The following is a 16,686-nucleotide window of genomic DNA, read 5'->3' as shown; positions in this document are numbered from 1 at the left end:
CCTGGACCCCAGGTTTGTTAATCCTGAGTTATACATTTTGAAATCAAATTCGTACAGCTATTCCAGTTACAATTTGCCGGTATGCCAGAAAAACCTCTTCGGACAAACTAGTAGTATTTCCGATTTTCAACAACAAATCATTGCAGCACAAAAGTATAAGGTTCGTCTTGATGCACTACAAAGAATTCTGGGCAAAACAATTATACTCGTTAAGCTGCGACCACAGTTTTGCAAGAATTTTGTTGTGATACAAGGATGAAGAGAAACTAAAACTACAAGGTTTGCATGTAGAAATCTTGCGCTCTTGGATGCACACAATGAAACCTAGTAAACAAAAACCACATCAGAGACGCCATTCTTCCCCTCTCCAAAATCTTGCGCTCTTGGATGCATCCAAAAGCATCCACTGCCCTCCATTCCCCCCTTCAAAATGTAGCCCCTCAGCCAACCGTGCAAATAGATTTTGTTTCCTATTCATCATCAGAAAAGTTGTCCAAAGGGACCTCACTCGGTTTAGCCACATCAGAATCCTGCCCAGTAAACAAGACATTAGTTAATTATTATACAGGTGCATGTGTGATTGTACTCACACAAATAATGCTATATCCAGAAGATTTTTACCTGCGCTTTATCCCAGTCCTTCAATTTGGAACCAAGCATGTATGTGTCACGTAGAGGGGCCCACCCTGGCTCATCTTCACCTTTGCCAATATTCTAATAAGCAGATCAATTATGAGTTACATGCACAGAAATCCACAAGTTCAGTTATATATGCAACACTGTATTAAAAATATGTTGCAAAATACTTAGAAACCTGAGCAGTTCAGCTAGTTAATTACACCAACAAGTGAACTAGCAGCTTAGTTGCATAAACCAATGAACCAGCTTTTTTACTACTGTTAGGATGATTAGTATACTGGTATTTATCCCCCAACTACTCCTATATCCTGCAGCTTTTACTGTCTTATGGCTCAATGGCTCATGGCAATCCTCATCTTCAAAATTTCTAGCCTCTAAATTAGACATAGTGTTCAAACTCCACTATACAACCACGGTCACATTCATATGCAAAAGAGAAGGGGTGCGCTATGGGCTTTGCTTTAGCGTTTCATGTCAAGTTGCACTGTGGTACTTTTTACAGCTATTAGCTTACATGTTTCGACCATGCATAGATTCATTTACTTTGTACACCAAATAACTAGTTTCAAAATCGAGTCTTGTTTGTAGTTTACTGTGACTGATTGGTACACTAGCAACGATGAGTTCCATTGTCCACAGATTTAATCGGACAACACAACATTAATACCTAGTACCATGAGCCCCTAAACTGAAGGGGCGGACTTTTAGGAGTTGTTTGGATAGCATGTTTTGACAGAATCCGTTTTAAGTAAAACTGATTCCACCCTGAGGTTGTTAGCCCGAACTGTGAGTGCTCAGGGCCGAACTGCGAGTACTCGGGGGACACTGAGCAAAGCAAGCAAAAAAATTGTGGACTAGCACACAGGAGAGACTCTTGATTGGTGAGTGAAAAACTTATTTCTATTGCCAGCACTTGGGCTGTATTTATAGTACAAAGGGAGGGTCGGTTCCTGAAGTTTAAACCGACAACGGCTACTAGTACAAGCAAAACCTGAATTTACTACTACCTGTCTAGATACATTCACTTACTAACTAAGAGAGCTCTAGACCTGTATCTTATCCTGAAATGCTGCTAGGGTAAGATAACCTGCCCTAGCAGCATATTTTGACTTGTGTTGCTGCGCTGAAGAGACTTCTGTTGACAGGGTTTGACCCACAGAGGTTAGCGCAAACTCTGTTTGCATATCGTAGCCAATCCGTGGATTACTAGAACGTATTTCGCCTAAACTTGTAATTTTGCGTTTATGGAAAATCGACTAATAATTGTTTCTACAAAAACGCATTCTCTCATGAACCAACAAAGCCAGTCATCATCCATCAACAATTACTCGTGGATTGTTAATGCTGCCGCCGCCATGAAGGATTGTGCCGCCCCTTGCCAGTCATCATCTTGCAACAATTACTCGTGGTCGCCGCCGACGTTTACCCCCTCCGCCACTGTCGGTCCTCGGCCATGGTCACCGCCGACACTTCCGCTCCACGATATTGCCAGCCCACACCCATGGTCACCGCCGACACTTCCGCTCCACGACATTGCCGGCCCACACCCATGGTCACCGCTGTCGCTTCCGCCCCATGCCACTGTTGTCCCTCACCCATGGTCGCTGCCGTCTTTTCTGTCCTACGCCACTGCCAGCCCATTGTCACCGACTACGCTTCGGCCTTACGCGGCTACGCCACTGCCAACCCTCGCCCATAGCCGCCAGCGCCACTTCTGCCATCCGCCACAGCCGGCCGACTCCAATGGTCATAGTCCAGTAACTACAGTTTCCATGTGAATCTGCTGTTTTGGCTGCCCGTGAAGGATGCATACGGGCAAGCTATTGCTTGAGGAGATCGAATCTTCTTACCACAGAGCATGCGAACGACGTGACAATAGCTCCAGGGAGCCCCTTGCTGGATGTTGCTGACCACCAGCAACGCTGATGCTACTTCCTACAGTCTTCATAGTGCTGCTCTCAGGTCACTGCGGAGGATGGAGAAGACATCTTGCTCGGCCAAAGCTGTGATTTCGATCTCAGCGAGATAATGGTGTCAGCAGGAAGCAGCGGCCTCACAATAAGAAAGATAATGCAGTATTTCTTCAATGGCATCATCATCGTCATTCTCGGCCAAAGCTGTTGCACGGAGTTGACGATTGCATATGTGTCCGTGAAGGAGAGTTCAGGAACAAAGAAAAATCTATTTAATACTCTCATTGATATTTGAAGTTTTCAAGTCCAAACGAATTATCCTATAAATCAGCTTCAACAAAACAACAACCTGAAAATAGTTTTCCTAACAAGGTTTTCGAGTAGATGAGTCGTTCTTGAATAGTCAACCCTGCAGTTGCGACTAGTCGCGACTCATCGCCTAGTCGACAGGTTGTTGAGTCGACTAGTTGTTCGACTCATCGACTAGTCGTTCGACTCAAAAACAGTGTTTCCTAAAAATCCTCTGAAAACTGGTTTTGCTAATACTTGTTCCAAATACTAGTTATTCAAACAATCACTTAGTGAAGAAAGAATTAGGTGTAACTACCTTTGAGAACTTGGAAGATCCCTGGCCTTGTTGTCCTTCTTTAGATGGTACAGAGTGTTTTGCCAAAGCTGCTAGGATGAACAGCAAACCAATCAGCCCCATTTGGATTTCAGTATAGAAATGGTTGTGAGCATCAAAACTGAACGCAGAAGATAGGCATGGTATGCACAATCATGGGTCAATATGATGGTATGCTAGCATCAAAAGAACTATAGCATGTCATATCTCCAGCTGTTTTCAGTTCTAATTGATTTTTAAGTTTGTCTGCAAATTATCAAACAAATGTACATCTACTGTTCTTACAGTCAAACATCAAGTCGTCAAATTCAAACCCTCTAAAATGTAAGCAGTTATATGCCTCTCCCAACACTTGGTCATTCAGTGGCCCATATATGGTGGTGTTTACAGAGTAGAAAGCAGACCTGTATCATGTCCATTGCAACTCTAATTAACATCAACCTGAGCTTTGAAGCTCAGGACTGCACCTAATTAGCTAAAGGCTTGATAAACTACGAGTCCAGGTCACCAACTTTAATGGTTTTTCACAAGTTTCACTCTGCAACTGAGATGTTTGAAAAGAAGATTTCACATAATTATTTTCAAGCTTGATTAAAACAACTACTCCTACAAGACTTCAGAAATACATAGTTTTTAAGGCGGTAAGGCGACCTAAGGCGCTGGGGGGGCGCCTTATCGCCTAGGCAACGCCTAAGCGCCTAAGGCGGGCATATTTGTAAGGCGTTGGGGGGGGGGGGGGGGGGGCCTTATCGCCTAAGCGTCCAAGGCGGGACGCCTTAAAAAACAATGGAAATAACAACACCCGCATCACCACTTTATATGTCGTATTGTGATGACACGGGATAATGGGTGCATGCTGATATTTCATTCTTGGATACAGATTGAAAGCAGATAGGAAAGAGGCAGTTCACATGTTTTGCACAAGGATGATCTGTTTCAAACAGCAACAAAAATGGATAAAGATAACCAGATTGTAATAGTGATGACTAACTGGCATTTCATACAGCAAATTGTATTTCAGTCTACTGTTCTGTCTAACAAGAAATGAAGAAACATGTTCAATCATCCTGTCAAAAAATAATTTGAGTTATCCCATTCCCACTAAAGCTTTTCTTTCCAGATAATTAATAGACAACGATAATGCAAGGTTTGGCCATCCACAAATTACAAGTCCAAAAAAGTAGGCGAAGGAGTTAAATGAATCTTAAATAATGGAGGAAGTAAATAGCATTGAAAAGGAAAAGGTCATACATTTAACATCTTTACTTCTTGATGGATTCAAACCTTTCCTAGTCTGTCGCTTGCTCACCTGAGAAAAAAAACAATTTTAAGACTTACTAATTAGCTAACACGATTTTTTCCAAAGTATATACAAAATAGAGTGCAAGGGAATATTTAGGAAAGAACCTAAATGTTCCAATAGGTTCCAATTCTTAAGGATTCTAATAAAGTTAATCAAGTAACCTACACCAGAAGAATTCCTAAGGATTCAAATCCTCCAAAACCCTAATGAGATTCGTTTGAATCAAATAAGCCCATAGTAGGTAAGTAACTAAGTGTGGAACTAATTGCAGCTTCAACTAAGCAAATCTATTTCTTGAATATATACAGACAATTGAACGGAGTATGATATGTATGGGAGTCTTAGGAAATAACTGGAGTTGCATAGCATATTTTGCTGAATGCCCAAAAAAATTAGAACCACAAATTTGCATCAGGATAAGAATCCATGGAAGCTCCCTAGAATGAATAATTATATTGACAACAAACAGAGCAACATATATGTCTAGCAGTTAAGAAAAGACAAGTGTGCTTACCTCATTGAACAACCTGACAACTGCATCATCAATATAGTACATGAAAAGATGTTGGAGAACAAGGGGTGAGTTTAGAGAAGTTTGATATTAGACACAAGCAAAATGACATAGTAGAAAACAGAACATTACCTCCTTGGGTTGCAACCTTGATAAGCATCTTTTCTTTGTTGTCAATAGCACTCTCAGGTACTTTATGACCCTTCTGTGCAGCCTACATTTGCCACAAAACAAGAGGTCATGCCCTGAACACAAACGCATTTTAAGTGCATGGTGAATTAGCAAGCAAGTGAATGAGGTGTAACATACAAGGCGCTTCTCCTTGCGGGCCTCTCCCTTGGACTTGTGCTCGTCCGCCTCCTCGGCCAACTTGGCGGCGACCAATTTCTTGTCCGCCGACAGAATTGGACCCTAGCAACAAGAAGAAAAGGTGTTAGTCCCCCTTATATCTTCTGCATCATCATGACAGAAATGTAAAAAAACGTTGAGAATTAGGGGAATAACCAACCAATGGGTTGTCGGCGAGCTTCTTCTCCATGATCTTGGTGAAGGCGGCCTGGAAAGCCCTGCAGCCTTCCTGGAACATGGTGACCGCCTTTTCTCCATCTGACTCCCCGCCGGAGCTGGAGGCCTCCTCCTCGGACGAGGGGGCCTCTTTGAGGTCGTCGCCAACATCGGGAGCAGCATCACGTTGCTTCGGCGGCGGTCGTGGCTGTGACCTTCGTGGTCGGACTTGGGCAGCGTCGTCGTCGTCGTCGGAGTTGTAGTCGCGGGCGCGCTTCTCGAGCAGCTTGAGGAACTTGGCGCTCGGCTTGCGGCGGCGGCGGGTGGTGTCGTCGGGGCCCTTCAGCTTCTTGTTCTTCTTGTTGGGGTTGCCCTTCCCCTTGTTCTTGCGCTTGTGGGGGTTCCCGGCGGCAGCGGCGGCCGCAGCTGGTGCGGGTTGCGCGGGGGAGTCCGCCATGGACGGAGCTCGTTAGGGTTCGGGCTGTAGGTTTTGCCTCTCGGCGGCGGCCTCCCCTTCCTTTGCAGGTCAGTGACGACGGCTAGCGTAGCGTGCGGCGGTGGCACGCGTAGGTAGCGGGCTCGCGCAATGGGGATTTAGGATTTAGGGTTTACGTGCGGTATTGCCCTGGGCTGGGCTAAAAGCAAAGTAAATGGACCGCTGCTAGTCTTAAGTAGTCCTTCGGCCGGAGGCAGATGGCCGGTCCAATACGGGTCCTGGAGGAGCAGTATTTCAGGAAGCTTTTGACAAGTTTTTTCACATGTTTTTCTTCCTGTCTGTTTCTGTGGTGGTTTTGACCGGTTTTTGCATGAACTTTCCCTGCTTTGTTTTTTTTAATGGTTTTGACCGTGTTTCGCGGGATTTTTTCCAGTTTGCTATTGTAGTGGTTTAGGGCAGGTACAATGATTGATAAGGCTGTCTTATCTTATGCCCACCGCATAATCTAGATAACACAATAAAAGTGATGTACAATGGATTTTTCTAATTCTTGTCTTCAATAACTAGATATCCCTAAATATATGGTGAGACAATTGTTGCTAAGAGATTATCTCTTAACTAAGAGAAGGCAAACCTTTTCTTGTGGTTACTCTCTCTTTCACCTCACCAATTATCTAATGTGGCACTCTTAAGTTAGCATCATTGCACATGCCCTTATATATCTCTTTCACCGGCCTTTCTGTTTTATGTGTTTCTTCATTAATTTTTATGGGGTTTTCTAAAAAAATAAACGTATATATTTTTTCGAGTGCACATTGTATATTTTTTATACACGGTGAACTTTTTTTATGTATGTTATTTTAATTTCATTGAATTTTCAAATTTCTGTGAACATTTTTTAGCACTGCATAAACATTTTAAATATAAATAATTTGATTTTAGGATATTTCATAATATAAATTGAATTATAAAAGAATAACTTTTGCAATAAACGAGCGGATGAAGCAGCATCCCACTCAGCTATGTTTCTTGGTCAGCACATGCAGGAAGCACTACACACGACACTGCGCTTGGGATTGTTGTATGCGGTACATAGTTGTGCCCAGGTACAATAGTGCAAAACCATTTGTTTCTAAATAAATTTGGATTTCCGTATCTAATAGAGATAGAGGAAAGTGTTCAAACTATATGGGTTTGGGTTCAGGAAAGAGAGCCCACCCCTCATGTTGGTTCCCCTATGATGAGTCAGGTCCGGTCGGATGCGTACCTCAGCATAGGACAGGCCGGACCAGATGCCTACCATGTTTTGTTTGATGAGCCACACACAACCTATACATAAACTTAAAATGAAGACATCCTCAAAATTTATACTAGTTAAGGGTATATAAAACAATACTAAGAGCATCTTCAACTTATAGAACAAAATTGTCCTAATAATTATTTACGGGGACTTACGATAATTTTTTTGGGGGGTTTTAATGCGAGTAGATATAGATGTATTATAAAAGATCACCTGGAGTACAAAGCATCCCAAACATAAATAAAATTGCATTGAAGCTCTGGACCATAGGATTATCACTCCCGCCGAGTGGTAGTAGGGGGCGCCATTGTGGCTAAGGGCATGGCGGCACGCGTAGGTAGCGCCTTGCGCCATGGGGAATTGGGGATTTAGGGTTTATGTATGGCGTGAATGCTATTTATCTCATTAAATGATCGCGCGAGGATGTCTCGCTGAAGGTTCTAGACTAGTTGGGCCGGCCCATTTTCGCGCAACGTTCGAATGCTGAAGGAACGGGAAATAGGGAGAAGTGGGAATCGATCTCTGGTCGCCAGGGAAGGAGCCCATGACGCTAGCCACTGCGCCAATGAAATTGCACATGGTAAGTTGGTGGTGCGCTTTTTACTTGAGGCGAATGAAGCTGGTTATTTCAATTGTTTTTTACCGTTTTTTCCTTATGTTTTTTATTTTTATTTTTATTGGGTTTTCTTAGTTTTTATTTGGTTTCCTTTTTCTTCTCCACTTTTTTGTTTAGTTTTCTTTTTTTGTTCTCCGTTTTTTGTTTGGTTTTCTCTCTTTTTCTTCATTTTTTGTTTGTTTCTTATGTTTGTTTTTGTTTTTACTCTACATTTCCGTACATGTCAGAAACATTTCTTGTACAAGTGATCAACATTTTTTGTATACATGTTCAATATTGCCCGAACGTTATTTTAACATTTTTCAAAAACTTTCTCAACATTTTCATAGTTATTCAAAAAAAATCAAACACTTAATCAACATTTTCAAATATTTGTTCAACATTTTTCATATACTCTTTCAAATTTAATACCTAGTCAATATTTTTCAAATACTTGTTCAACATTTTTATTACTTCTTCAACATTCTCAAATACTTGTTCAACATTTTTCAAATTCTTTTTCAACATTTTTAAATACTTGTTTAACATTTTTCATATACTCATTCAACGTTTTTAAGAACTATTTAACATTTTTCAAATACTTGTTCAACATTTTTAATACTTATTCATCATTTATCGAATACTTGTTCAACATTTTTTATATTCTTGTTCAACATTTCCTAAAATGTGTTTTCGAATATTTTAAAGTATAAACAAAAGTAAAAAAAAGGAAAAACAAGAAACGTGAAAAAATAGAGAAACAGGCTGGTGCTGCCCGCGTGGGTTGGCCGGCCAGACACTCGGGCGCTTCTCAAATCGCTGAACACGAGGAATAACGATGCCCTTATGTGTGGTACGGAAATTCTTTTTTTAGACAACCTCGCGAGACTTTTATTTCATACCGTCACAATGTGTACATGGACGAACGGAATCCCCACAGGCTGGCCAAACCAGTCATGGCGGCCAGGTCCCAAAGTTAAAGTATGTCTCGCTAGGTTATGAGCCTTAACATTTGAGCTCCTAAATTCATGAACTAAAATACAAGAAATAAAAGTAGATTGTTGTTGCTTGATCTCCTTGATGATCGCCCCGTAAGTAGCTCCACTTCCACTCTGAGTTTCTTCAATCACTCCCTTGAAGTCTGATGCGAGTTGTATCTGCTGGATATGCAAATATGTAGCCAGATCCAACCCCTCTCGAATGGCCATCGCCTCCAAAGTAGTTGGATCACCATTGTTGTACACCATAGCAGATGCTCCAAGGAAAACCCCCGCTTGGTCACGACAGATACCCCCATAGCTCCAACATGCCCTTGGCGATGTATTGTAGCATCTACATTGAGCTTTGAGAAGTTCTCCGGCGGTGCAATCCAGCCGGTTGGACGCACCCTTGTGCTTCTTTATACTCCCTTGGTCACGACGATGCCCTTATGTGTGGTAAGGAAATTCCTATTCGTCTCTCATTGCGGCAAGTAGTCGACCGGACGCACAGGGGAGATCGACCGACGTTCTTGTTGGGCCGGCCCATTCAAACGTTTGTGCGAGTCCGGTTTTGGGAATCTTCTAGGTGGTTCCCAGCCGTTTTTTCCTGGTTTTGGGAACCTTCTAGGAGGTCCTGCACCGTTTTTTCTATTCCCCCTTTTCCCCCTTTTTGTTTCTGTTCTTTTTCTTCTTCGTTTAAAAATTGTATTTTATTTTTCTGTTTTCTTGTCTTGTTTGCTCTTTCGTTTTTTTCATTTTCTTTTGTTTGAGAATATCCAATGTCTATTCAGAATTTTATAACATGTTCTTGTTTTCAAAATTTGTTCTCAATTTCAAAAAATGTTCCAAATTTTGTTCACAATTTTTAAAAATGTCCATGTTTTAAAAAGTCTTCCAAGAAACTCAAAAAGTGGTCTTGTATAAATTTTGTTCACAATTTAAAAATGTTCATGTTTTAAAAAATGTTCAGTCAATTCAAAAAAATGTTCTCGTTTTCAAATATGTTCTTATGCTCATGTTTTCAAAAAAGTTCAGGAATTTTATAGAATGTTCCTGTTTTCAAATTTTGTTCTCTATTTCAAAAAATGTTCTTGTTTCAAATTTGATCACAATTTCAAAAAATGTTCAGTAATTCCAAAAAATGTTCTCATTTTCAAATTCATGTTTGAAAAAATGTTATCTTTATAAAAATCTCTTCAGAATGACATTCGTACAAGATTTATGTTTCAGAAAATGTGCAGGAATTTCAAAATATGTTCTCATTTCCAAAATTTGCTCACAACTTCAGAAAAAAAATCGTGTTTAAAAAATGTTCACGTTTTCATTTTTTTTGGAGTTTTAAAAAATGTCCCACTTTCATAAATTGTTTACAAGTTTCAAAAAATGTTCGTGGTTTCAAATTTTACTTACTAATTTCAATGTTCGCGTCTCCAAATTTTTTTTGGGAGTTTGGAAAAAATTTCCCGTTCCAAGAAATCTTCATGATTTTCAAAAAAGGTTCCTGTTTTTTTAAAAATAGTTTTCAGAAAATTGTTTAGAAATTTGGAAAGACTTGGTGTTTCGTAGAACATTCCGTCTTTTGACTTAAAATGTTTGGAACGTCAAATTTTGTTAATTCTTTTGAAATAAGTTCATGGTTTCAAAATTAATTCCTTTTTGTTAAAAAATAAAAATTAAAAAATGTGCTCTAATGTTTTGTAAAATTGTTCCAAAGTACAAAATAACTCCTTCACAAATTTTGTTCTTGTTTTACTATTTTTGTCAAAATCTGTTTGAAATTCCAAAATTTGTGCTCGTTTTTCAAAGACTATTTTGGAATTTCAAATTTTGCTTACATTTCATCAAAAATTCTTTCGTGTGTTTTCGAAATGTGTTCATATTTTCAAGAATATATATGCTACTGTACATGTACAGAAAATAACATCCAACTGGGAATATCCCGCAAATGTAAGATATGTTTGCGATGCGTTTTTGTTCATTTCTGGCCTAAAGTCTAGTGGTAAGCAGCGCTCTAGAGCAGAGCGACGTCCCGTGCTCGAATCCTTGCGGCATCAATTTTTATTTTTCGATTTTTACTGCTGTTAACTACTGCCGGTGTGTCTTAGTGGGCCGGCCCAGCCACACGGCTCCTGTGTGCGTCGCGCTCCGTATTCGCTGCAGAATGCGGCTCATAGGAGGTCCCGTGTGGTAAGGCCATATGGAGAAGTACTGTTCGGCTAGGTTGGGCTAAAAGCCAAGGAAACGGTCCGCTGCTAGTCCCAAGTAGTCAGTCCTTCGGACGGAGGCAGATAGGCCGGTCCAATGCGAGTCCTAGGGGAGCACTTTCTAGGAAATTTTTTACCAGCTTTTACGCATGTTTTTTTCTTGTTTGTTTGTGTGAAGCTTTTGCTCGGTTTTCTGCATGATTTTTCCCTTTTCGTTTTTTGATGGTTTTGATCGCTTTTCACGCGGATTTTTTTCCTGTTTGTTCTGTAGTGCTTTATGTGTTTCTTTCACCGGCTTTTTTCCTGTTTTATGTGTTTTTCATTATTTTTCTATGCGTTTTTTAATTATTTTTTCAGCACATGATTTTTTCAGTACACATTGTATATTTTTATACATATGCACATCTTTTATACATGATAGACAATTTATACATACATGATGTACATTTGTTTCAGATACATGTTTTTGACGTTTTTAAAAATGTGTGTTAAACATTTTCCAAAGAAACATTTTTTCAAATGATACAAGATAATTTATTTAACTAGGTGAACATTCCTTTTACATTGTATAAATATTATTTTAAATGTCACCCCAAAAATGAAACATGTGAACATTTTTAAAGTGCCACTTAAATTTTTCTTGATTGTTACGATATATTTTTCTTTACATGAACATTTTTATTAAATGCATGAACAATTTTATGTACATCTTTAATGCCATGAAAAAAGTTAAAAGTTGAGAGAATATTTTTTAAACACGGAGTACAAAATAATGTCACAAACAATTTTTTTTAAAACGTGTGAACATTTTCATTTTCATTTTTAACGCTATTAACATCTAAAAAGTTCCACAGACATTTTTAGCTTTCATAAAAAAATTAAATATAAATATATATGTTAGGATATTTCAGAATATATATAAAAGTATATAGAAAAGGAAAAAATAAAAAAAGAGTGAATGAAGCAGCATCCCACTCAGCTATGTTTCTTGGGTTGGCCCATTTAGAGAGCGTTGCTGCCGACATTGTGATTGGGATTGTTGTAAGCCATACATAGCCGCGCACATGTAGAAAAGTGGAAACCCAAATTTTTCAGAAAAAATCAGTTTTTTTTGTATCTGATAGAGATAGAGGAAACTGTTCGGACAATATGAGTTTGGGTTCAGGAAAAAGTGTCCACCCCTCGTGTTGGCTCTTGGGTTAGGCGAGGTTGGATGCCTACCTCAGCATAGGACAGGACAGGCCGGATACCTACCTCGTTTTGTTTGGTTGGCCACGCACTAGCCTATACATAAACTAAAAATGAAGTCATTCTCAAAATTTATAAGGGTACGGAAAACAATCCTAAGACCATCTTCGGATTCTGAAAAAACTTTACCAACAATCATTTATGGGGGCTTCCTGGTAACATCCTGGGTTTTTCCAAATAGATCACCGCACGACCACTACCGCCGCTAAAATGAGTCACGACATGCCAGTGTCGTTGCTCCCATACTGGAGCTGGCCTGACCTTGTGGATGACACCCGGAAAGTCTTTATGCGTGTGTCCATAGCCGCAGTTGTCGCCATTGAACTCTTGAATCGATCTCACCGTTGCGCGCCTACAATGAGAAACCCCTAACCTCGTTGTCCCAGGGAGACGGTCGGATTCTACACCAGAGCTCCTTCGACTTCGTCCTGGCGGACGAATTCGAGAAGGAACGAAGCCCAGAAGACCAACTCAAAGATGAAGCATGACCACTCGCTCGAGCGCCGCCCCTGCGAGGACTAGAAAACCCTTGCCTGAACAACTAGCCGGAACCGAGGCATTAGGGTTCCCCTCCCCACCACCAGCCAACGAAGTGGCACTACAAGAAATATGTCAACTTGTGACCTTCTGTCAGTGACCCTAGAAGAATTGGTCATAGATCTATGACCATTTCAGACCAATTGGTCAAAAGCTGTTCGGGGGGCTCCAAACCCTAAACCATTGCGACCATTTTTGGCAGAAAGGTCGTAAGTTCCTTACACGAAATGGTCATAAAGCAAACAGCACTAGTCCGTTGCCTTATTTCTAGTTGTTAACGACCAATATAGATGGTTATAGCCTTGTAAATTGTGGTGGATTGCGATGACTAGGCGCCATCTCATCAGTTTTGCCTATGTGTCATGTCCATGTGACAGTTTTTGCCCTAGGTTGTGAAGCAACCTATATTTCTGTCATGGCCAAAATTCCCAAACAAATCTCATAAATTCTTTGGGTCATATCTTTGTCAAATATGTAAAAACCTTCCTTGCCTAGTTCAAAAATAATTCAAAAATATTCATTTTCCTATTCTGTTCAGAACAACAGTTTGTGAAGGAAGTACCACTTTGGCATGTCCAAATAGCATCCATTTTCTACAGTGCTTTCCTATGCCCAAATAACCATCCTCCACCAAATGCCAGCTCAATCCATTCATTATTTTGAGCCGAGCTTCAACATTCGTAGTTATGTCTAGTGTGGTAGTTTGCAAAGCAAGTACCACCTAGGCTCCTCCTTTTGAGCTGAAAATTTGTGAAAATGGTCTTCTTAGTAACTGATCATCCTCAGCCAAAACTCACGCCCATTAGCCATGTACATTTCCCGTACCGCTAATCAAACACTTGGCTGCTAATTCATGTTTGAGCATCGATTGTTCTCCTCGTGAGAATCTTATGTTGTAATTTTCTTTCTAGCACCAACCTGGGGAGTGCCCAACCCACTAGACATGCCTAGGCCGCCCAGAACACATGGAAACGCCATGTTCACGCGGTGACCACACGGCGGGCATGCGAGTTTACGCGCTCTAGAGTTGGGGCCCTCGGCCACCGCCCAAACCTCGACGTATCGCCACCAAACCATGTATTTATGATTAAATAGGTCCTTATGTAACTAGAAATGATTTTTGGAAAAAATAAATAGCAAACTATGAGGCAGCTGCAGTTCAAATTTGACCCGCTTCCAACTGAATCGGCAGAAATTTGTCTTTTTCACGAGAGGTGGATCAAAAAAATTTACACCAGACCATTTTGTCAATTGTGCATTAAATATGTCCTAGTATTTTATAAAAATGATTTGGTCCAATTTTGCAACAATTATTTGGTAGTTTCTTCACAAAAAAACCTCCTTTCGGGCACTCGAAAAATGGAAAATGGTTTTTTCGTCCAACGAAAATGAAAACTTCCTTAGGCAACATTGTTTGCCATTCCAATATGCATCCTTGTGCACAATATGAGATCATTTAAACAAATTATGCCATGAATGTGGCCATAAGATTGATCATTTGGCTTGAAAGCCATGAATCTTCACACTTGATAGCTCATTTCTGAGAACACTTTTTTAAAATAATTATCGTATTACAATTTTATTATTTTTCCTGGAAACTTGTTCACATATAATGACACAATGCGAAGGTTTTCCAATTTTTTGATTTTTTTTGAATTTTTTATGCCCGTTTCAAAATGCGGCCAAAACGGCGGGAATAACCGTTCCTAGCTAGTGGTTGAATCTCGGAATTTTTTTGGTGTTTCTCTGATTAAATAGATACTTATGTACCTATAAATGATTTTTGGAAAAAATAAATAGCAAACTATGAGGCAACTGCAGTTCAAATTTGACCCGCTTCCAACTGAATCGGCAGAAATTTGTCTTTTTCACCAGAGGTGGATCAAAACTTTTGACACCCAACCATTTGGTCAATTGTGCATTAAATATGGCCTAGTATTTTATAAAAATGATTTGGTCCAATTTTGCAACAATTATTTGGTAGTTCCTTCACAAAAAAACCTCATTTCAGGCACTCGAAAAAGGGAAAATGGTTTTTTCATCCAAAGAAAATGAAAACTTCCTTAGGCAACATTGTTTGCCATTCCAATATACACCCTTGTGCACAATATGATATCATTTGTACAAACTATGCCATGAATGTGGCCATAAGATTGGTCATTTGGCTTGAAAGCCATTGATCTCCACACATGATAGCTCGTTTCTGAGAACACTTTTTAAAAATAATTACCGTATTACAAGTTTGTTATTTTTCCTGGGAACTTGGCCACATATGATGACACAATGCGAAGGTTTCCCAATTTTTTTGATTTTTTTTGAATTTTTTATGCCCGTTTCAAAATGCGGTCAAAACGGCGGGAATGACCGTTCCTAGCTAGTAGTTGAATCTTGGAATTTTTTTGGTGTTTCTCTGATTAAATATGTCCTTATGTACCTATAAATGATTTTTGGAAAAATAAATAGCAAACTATGAGGCAGCTGCAGTTCAAATTTGACCTGATTCCAACTGAATCGGCGAAAATTTGTCTTTTTCACGAGAGGTGGATTAAAACTTTTTACACCCAACCATTTGGTCAATTGTGCATTAAATATGGCCTAGTATTTTAGAAAAATGATTTGGTCCAATTTTGCAACAATTATTTGGGAGGTCCTTCATAAAAAATCTCCTTTCGGGCACTCGAAAAATGGAAAATGATTTTTTCGTCCAAAAGAAATGAAAACTTCCTTAGGCAACATTGTTTTCCATTATACTATGCACCCTTGTACACAATATGAGAACATTGTTTTTTGAATTTCTTTCAAAATGTTGTCAAAACGGCGGGTATGACTATGTGTCTTCGGTCACCGCGAAGGTGACGACGACGAACTCCGCACTCGCGACCACCACCTCGAAGCCCTGCTCTTCTACGTGCCGAGGTCCTTGCTGGCGGCTTTGCCAGATAAAAATCCAGAGCTTCTTTATTCAGTATTGTCACCTCCGCCCCTGAAGTCGAGACATCGAATGATCCAAAAACCTAAGCTACTAGGACCCTAAAACCTAAGCTACTAGGACCCTAAAACCTAAAGCTAAAATGATCCACACGCGCGGGATCCGACGACCCTCCTCACCGCTGACGACCAAGAAGTCACCGGTGGAGGGGAACCGCCGAAAGACGGCGCAAAAAGAGTCAGTTCTCTTAGCCAAAGAGATGTGCACTTTATTTTCAGCCGGTTACGACCTACTTAAATGGTCATGGATGTCGCGCACATGTACTCTGTTTTGATTGGTTCAGAGGCATGTCACGTTGATTATGGATCGAGCACCGTCCGATCCACCCGGATCCAACGGCAGCGCTCCCTCATCACGTTTCTCACGCCACCTAGCCCAACAACCCACAGGCCATAGCCTGCACTCCTCCCCCGCAAACCCTAGCGCTCCCCGATCCCTCCCACCTCCCCTCCCCTCGCCGCCACCCACCCCTCCCCTCGCTCTCCTCCCTCCCCTCCCCTCCGGCAAGATCCAGCGCGCTCCAAGATCCCCATGCTCTGCTCCTCCCTCCCCTCCGGCAAGATCCAGCGCGCGGCCTCCCTCTCCTCGATCCAGATCGAGGCACCCCGCCGCCCCGCCTTCGTCTCCCTCCGTCTCCCACCCGATGGAGGCCGCGGTGGGGGAAGCGAGGGGTCTCGGCTTCCCCTTCCCATCGCCGCACCACTCGTCCGCTAGCTCCCCACGCAGGCGGATTCGGATGGAGGCGGCCGTCGCCGGGCACGACGACTCCACCCGCCAGGTCGTCGCCGGGCACGCTCCAACAACCTCTTCCGCTTCAAGACGGACCGCTCCTCCGCACCCTTCTCCCCCTTCGCCGAGAAGCTGGACTGCGCCGGCGGCGCCGACTCCCCCACCCCCAAGAA

The 16,686-nt window shown here is 41.2% G+C and overlaps 1 protein-coding gene across 2 annotated transcripts; it reads right to left on the bottom strand.

The window, feature by feature from the left end:
* Nucleotides 1-97: 97 nt before the first annotated feature.
* On the bottom strand, nucleotides 98-6,124 carry LOC123109047 (RRP15-like protein). Of its 2 annotated transcripts, none has more exons than XM_044530381.1 (8): nucleotides 5,500-6,124; nucleotides 5,301-5,402; nucleotides 5,124-5,205; nucleotides 4,995-5,014; nucleotides 4,429-4,486; nucleotides 3,160-3,230; nucleotides 622-714; nucleotides 98-530 (listed from the first exon to the last, which is right to left on the bottom strand). In XM_044530381.1, exons 1-8 carry the CDS (start codon nucleotides 5,950-5,952, stop codon nucleotides 471-473), a joined length of 939 nt encoding a protein of 312 aa, XP_044386316.1. In that variant the 5' UTR covers nucleotides 5,953-6,124; the 3' UTR covers nucleotides 98-470. The 2 variants fall into 2 exon arrangements, with proteins under 2 accessions (XP_044386316.1, XP_044386317.1); XM_044530382.1 differs by having other exon boundaries at nucleotides 3,160-3,227.
* Between the last annotated feature and the right edge of the window lie 10,562 nt (nucleotides 6,125-16,686).

This window comes from Triticum aestivum, chromosome 1B (genome assembly GCF_018294505.1).
Source record: "Triticum aestivum cultivar Chinese Spring chromosome 1B, IWGSC CS RefSeq v2.1, whole genome shotgun sequence".
Lineage (NCBI taxonomy): Eukaryota > Viridiplantae > Streptophyta > Magnoliopsida > Poales > Poaceae > Triticum > Triticum aestivum.
Note: the sequence above shows the minus strand (reverse complement) of the source record. Positions and strands in the feature narration are given on the sequence as shown.

Bases quoted from the DNA above. Each gene is read 5' to 3' on its own strand.
- LOC123109047 (XM_044530381.1), bottom strand. From the start codon at position 5,952: ATGGCGGACTCCCCCGCGCAACCCGCACCAGCTGCGGCCGCCGCTGCC. The intron at 5,015-5,123 runs GTAATGTTCTGT...TTGATGATGCAG, and splicing joins CAAGGTTGCAACCCAAGGAG to TTGTCAGGTTGTTCAATGAG. The intron at 715-3,159 runs GTAGTTACACCT...TCTGCTTATTAG, and splicing joins GATCTTCCAAGTTCTCAAAG to AATATTGGCAAAGGTGAAGA.